The 6,521-nt window shown below is 34.9% G+C and overlaps 1 protein-coding gene across 1 annotated transcript; it reads left to right on the top strand.

Moving 5' to 3' along the window:
* The first annotated feature begins 231 nt into the window (after positions 1–231).
* Positions 232–1,161, top strand: LOC150103946 (uncharacterized). The gene has a single exon (XM_090397104.1). It carries the CDS (start codon positions 232–234, stop codon positions 1,159–1,161), a length of 930 nt encoding a protein of 309 aa, XP_090253230.1.
* The last annotated feature ends 5,360 nt before the right edge of the window (positions 1,162–6,521 follow it).

The following is a 6,521-nucleotide window of genomic DNA, read 5'->3' as shown; positions in this document are numbered from 1 at the left end:
ATGTTACTCAAGATGATTATTGAATATATGTAAATATTTGAGAGATCAATAAAAAAAAATTATTTTTACTTATTTACTACAGATACAATAAACTTACAATTATCACTTTTTTGTTATTATACTTCAATGTCCTAATCAGTGATTTTTTTTTGTTTTTCGCCAGCGCTCTACCAGTTGACCGGACAAGAGGCATAACAAAATCTCCGATTGTCAAAATTATACTCTTCTAATATGACTGTATATTATTTGGGATTACTAAGAAGTATATTAATTACATCGCTTATAGCAATCATTTTTTGGTGGTGTTTAGTATATCTGCATCATCATCACAACTTCCGAACTTTTCTGACTGGAGATATTGTTGACTTCTCAAATGCAGATAACGTAAGTGGATTTAGTTGTAACATCGTCCCAAATATTGTCCACTTTGTTCATTTTGACAATCCCGAAATTACTTTCATCGAAGTGGTAACAATTAAAGCAGCTTACAGACATCAGAAACCAGATAAAATATTTATTCACTCAGACCAGCATGGACTCTATGGGAAATACTGGGACATGGCGAAGAATATATCAGTTTTGGAACTGAAATATTATGAAAAACCAACTCACATTTTTGGAAAACCTTTAAAGAATGTTTTCGATGCATCAGATATCTCACGTATTCGGATTTTAATGGAATACGGTGGTATATTCCTCGACAGTGATGCATACGTAGTTAAATCATTGGATTCTTTCAGAAAATACGAATTTGCTATTGGTTGGCCACTTTACCAATATCTTGGAAATCAAGTTTTAATAGCTCACAAGAATGCTCGTTTTCTTCGTTTGTGGTATAATACTTATCGTTTCTACAGAGGTGACAGGTGGTATTATAATTCTGGAGAATTTCCCACAACTTCCATACTTTATATACAGCCAGAGCTTGTTCATCGTGTTCCAAACGACTTTGGTGTGCATGTGATGACTCATATGTTATATGCTGTTCGAAGTAAGGAGTGGACGAATTTCTATACGATTGACTTATTATGTCGACATAAGTCGTATTTAGTTCCAAATGATCCAATAATTGAATTCGATGAGGAAAATATAAAAACGTACAATAAAACATTTGGTGATATGGCAAGGCTTGCAGTTTATGGAATAACAGACTTTGTTTAACGAATGCAAGATTCGAAGTATTTGATTATCCTTCTTGAGTGTTTGTTTTACCAGTCTTGTTTTGGCGACAGAGTTAGCATCAGTTAGTGAGAGTGGGTGTAATTTTTGAGGTACGTATCTTGCTTCTTTGGCTAGTCTGTCTATCTGCACTATCATTGCCTTCAATATTTACATGGGCTGGTATCCATTGCAGTATACAGTTCTTATTTTTCAAAATTTAACGTTGTTAGTTGTTTACGAATTTCCTGTGTGTTTTGTTTTTGTTTTTTTTTTTGTTTTTGTTTTTCCATTTTTAATGCTTCAAGTGCAGATTTTGAGTCGCTGTAGATGGTTATTCCCTCTGTAATGTTTATTACTGGATTTGAGAGATAGAATTTGAGAGCTGTTTGTATGGCTGTTAATTCACAAGTGATGAAGCTATTTTACCAGCTGTGGTTTTGATTTGCATTTCCTCGCCTCCAGGTAGAGTTAGAAAAACCTCTGAACATCTTTGGTTGAGTGCTTCATCAGATGATCCATCAGTGTAGGCAATGACATGGCTTAGATTATTTAAGTGATGTACAGTGTCAAGTACTTTTGTTTTTTCTTCCTGTTAATCCTTTTTTGAACACGGTTCTAGGAGACTTAAGTTTATTATTGTGCTTTTTTGGTAGAATAGTGGAAAGGAATGGCCCTTTGCTTATTTCAATGGACAGGTGTTCTAAATCGATCTGTTTTCTAAGTTCATGATCGATTGCATTGTTTTTATTATAATAGAAATATAATGCAAATTATGTGTGTTTTGTAATTTGGAAGATCGAGTCAAATATATAGACATTGAAAACTGTAGTGTTGTAGTACTGTTTTAATTTCTCTTAATTTTAAGTTGCAGTGTATTACACTACATTCAAAAAAATAAGTTGCCTTTTAATGGATAATTTCAGTAAACAGCATAACAAATCATAAGAAATCCCCATTCTAAAAACAATCTTAATTCAAAAGAATGACTGATATTATAATACTACTTTATGTTTACTTCATTAAAAAATATAATTAGTTACCAATAAAATAATTACATTACATATTTGGTAAGAAATAATGCACGTGTACCAAAATATTCACAATCAGCAAAATACAAAATACATAACCATACTTTTTATTAAAGTATTTTTAATAAAATGTATCATTTTGAAAAAAAAAAAATTGATGAATCCAAAGGCAGATGAGATATTTTGTCGGTTCAAAATCAAGACCAGCTCTCATACCTTTCTTTTTGGTTGAAAGCCTCCATTACCTTTGACTTTCAGAACAGTGTTGCTGCATGTCTGAAGATACTAAGTATTCTTTAGAGCTCACATGACCCTCATGAAACACTGCAATACCTTGTCCTCTTGTAAAAGGCTTCCCAGATCTTGATAAATAGACAGACAATTGAACTGTGGATGCTGGATTCAATCTTGTTATGTGTCTCCAAACTTAGGCTTCCCTTCAATCATTGATAATTAACAAGAAGTTTGTATTCAAATGATCAGACAACGTTAACACGTGACCAAATTCCAAACCTTTGCTTTTTTATACCATTTCTAGTAGTGAGTCTTGTTACTAGGAGACACGAACCACGATAGAAATCCTTTGTAGTGATTTTTGCCATTGCTTATTGTAAAAATAAATATATAACTGGGAGGCAATTCTACAATCCAGCCATTATTATTATTTATTTCATTTATTTATTTTTTCAAAAAAATAATTTTTGTTTGCGGATTTTTTTTTCATCTTTTCCAGAAAAGGAACTAAAACTGGAGATTTCACTACAACACGCAAATGTAGAGATTTCTAGATGTATAGGCTACATACAAAGAATCTCTGGAATATTTGCGACATTCTCCCTTTGGTTTGGAAAGACATGGAATCCTGTATAGATGCAAGGAATCTACAAAAGGACTTTTCATCTGTCTGTTCATCTATCTATTCATATAAATAAATAAATCTGGTGATGCTTTGATTTTCTAAATACCAGTCCGCTTAGCCCGATCTACAATCTAAAAAATGGGGGAAGAATTTTAAATGCATCTGGGGAAGAAAGGATGGCAGAGTTGGCCATTCTCATCCTGAGTAGAATGGTATGTCCTGAGGGAAATGGGATTTTTTCACCTTGCATGACAGAAAAATTGGCCGAAAGACCATACCCATTTAAAGACATAATGCACTGGCCTCATAAATTTAGTTTTTTCGGGTAATTTAAGTCATGATCATTGAGCAATTTATCGTCTACTATTCGCCATATGAATGAATGATGTTCACAACTTAGTCATAGAAATTCAAACATATCAATGCGCAGATGATACCGCTAACAATTCACACAGATATCCATAGTACTCTTTCCAAAAGATAACAAGGCCTAAATGAAATAAATATCTAATTCAACTACAATTCAAGTTATAGCAAACAACACTCGCGTCATTAGAGACAGTAACATGCGCGGGTGGTCTGAAAAGTTCTCGTCCTAACAATGAAAAAACGAATTTATAATTTCAAACATTATTATTTTTCAATATAATCTCCCTTAAGACTAATACATTTATTCCAGCGCCATTATCCCATCACTGTAGTGGTTCTCAGTAAGATCCGCAAAATACCCCTCTACAGCTGCAATCATCTCTTGATTCAAAGAAAAAAGCTGACCAGGGAGGAAGAGTTTTAGTTTTGGGAAGAGAAAGAAGTTAGAGGGAGCCAAATCTGTGGAATAGGGTACACGTTCCAGCAATTCATAGTGCAGATCCCTTAATTTTCCCATTGCCAAAACACCTTTGTGGGCAGGCGCATTTTCCTGATGAAAGATGACTTTTTTCTTCAGCAAACTGGGTCTTTTCCGACGAATCTTTTCGTCTGGTCTGGTTAAAAGATAAGAATAATGTTCGCCGTTTTTTGGTTACCCTTTTCAAGATAATGAATAAAAACAAAATACCTTTAGCATTCCAAAATACCGATGCCATGACCTTGTCTACCTTTGGAGCTGAACAACCGGCTTCTGCCCACTGTCTTGACTGCTGATTGAATTCTGGTGTGTACTGCTGAATCGTCTCATCCATAGTAATAAATCGACGCACAAAATCAGTTTTATTCTTGTTAAAACGCTCCAAGCATTGTTCAGAGATTTTCATGCGGGTGCGTTTTTGATCAGCGCGTACCCATCTTGCGCAGAGCTATTTCATTTTCAATGCTTCATGCAAAATATATCCTACGCGTTCTTTTGAGATGCCTATAGTCTCAGCAATTTCAAGCACTTCGGTTCGCCGGTCATCCAATACCATATCGTGCACTGATGAATGATTTCTGGTGTTGTTACACTTTTTGGACGTCTTTCACTTGGATCACCTTCAAGGCTGGTACGGCCGCGTTTAAACTCTGCAGCCCATTTCTTAATTGTTGAAAACGAAGGAGAAGAGTGTTCATAAACCTTTATGAACTTTGAATGAATTTCTTTTGACGATAAACCTTCTTTTACAAAGAATTTTATAACCACACGATACTCAATTTTTTCCATTTCAAGGGAAACGGACAACACTTTGGCTTCCCACAGCTTATAAAAAAAACTGCTCAATAGAATGACTTGTGATTTCACACAGATGCTTACGACAGATATACTAACTTAGAAAAAAAATCTTTTCAATGGATTACCACAGTAGTTTCTTTGAAGTTTCGGTTACGAAAGTCTTCCTCTAAATATGGCATAGAACTCTGTCCCTTTGAATGTTGTGAATATCAATCTCTCGAATGCCAATCACAACATTTAATGGGACAAAAGTTCCATGGCATATTTAGAAGAAGACATTTGTAACCAAAACTTCAAAGAAGCTACTGTGGTAATCCATTCCAAAGGCAGTCTCAACAGGAACTAAGGGATAATCCTTAGTGACATATGGAAGACCCTCATAAGATCACTTAGCATACAGAATTCAACTTTGCTGCAAATTACAGTACGTACTTCCATAACAATGTCTGAAATCACACACGATCCATACGTTTGATGTAATGCATCTTTTGAATCTGTATAACGTTTAGTACTCGTTTATGTTTCTTGCTTGACCTGTTTTAAGCTGTTTTTATCACCTTATGTATGCCCAGACGAAGCCAACAGTCAAGTTGGCGAAACTAGTCGGTTCAATTTGTTATCAAAATATTCGGCCAATAAATCCCAGTCTAATTTTATTATTGAATTAAATTCGGTGGTCGAAAAAAAATAGAATTATTAGGTTATATCAATCTCATTCTCCTCAAAAAGCTCACCCCAAGCCTCGAAGTCAGTGAGACCCTGCTTCATCATCTCTTCATCTATCGTATTTATATTGTTATCATTTATCCTTTTATTTTACCAAACTCACTTCATAAATTTATCATTACCATTGCCATAATTAGGGAAAAATGATCATTCGATTTCTTCTTTATTGCTTGTGAGTTTTTGTTCTGTCATTCGTTTTCTCTTCTCTTCTCCATCTTGTCATTATTTTATCTATACTAGTCTTTCTCAAATTGTAGTACGCATACCCCCAGGGGTACCCGAAAGGTCTTCACGGGGTACATGGCAATTTTCGGCTATGCATCATTAACGTATGGAATCATTATTAAGGAAAAAAGGATTATTTTAAATGTATATATTTCTGAATAAATTATGTATTATATATAAATTCTCCCACTCAAATTGCGAGTTACTATCGCCACGACGTTTACGTCCTGGTGATGGTAACTTTCTCCCTGTGGTAAACAACACGCCCTCCCCAACAGCATCACTATACTGAAGACGCAAGGAAAACAAGTAGTTTTATTGTATCACTGAATAAGGTACAGAGACATTTGCAGTCTGTGTAATATATTTCTCAACAAAATTGGCACTAACTAATGAATCACACTTCCGCTCTAACAGAAACTGCGGTATAGACTCAAGCAAAACCATATGTTGCCGGTGCAATATATGGTTTTGCTTGACACCACCCCATTTGTGAACGTGTTCATACTAAGGAATATTTAGTGAATGTGTTTCAGATATTATGGAATTCGGTTGAAGAGAATTAGCATTTCAACTCCTGTTGGCTTGCCTTTGTCTTTGGTTCTCGCGATCTTTTGTTAATATCGCCCCATCATATGCACTTCTTCATAGCTGCTTTATCTCTACTGGTCTACCATTGTCTATTAGGCGCTCATCTTTTACTTTTCATTAGCCATTTGTGAAGGATTGTTCATTACGTATCTCCAGTGTTGAAATTTACAGGTAATTTTTGCTTGAAATAATGGGAAAGAAGATGAAACTATTTGGGTGAATGACTTTGACGTTGCACACAAGGAAACCGCTCTCGATGCCAAAAGTAGTGATGGCAAATAGGAGC

The sequence above is a fragment of the Typopeltis vanoorti genome, chromosome 8 (assembly GCF_054136105.1).
Source record: "Typopeltis vanoorti isolate ZY-2024b chromosome 8, IOZ_Tvanoo_1.0, whole genome shotgun sequence".
Classification (NCBI taxonomy): domain Eukaryota; kingdom Metazoa; phylum Arthropoda; class Arachnida; order Uropygi; family Thelyphonidae; genus Typopeltis; species Typopeltis vanoorti.
The sequence above is the reverse complement of the archived record's forward strand: the minus strand, read 5'-3'. Positions and strand labels throughout refer to the sequence as shown.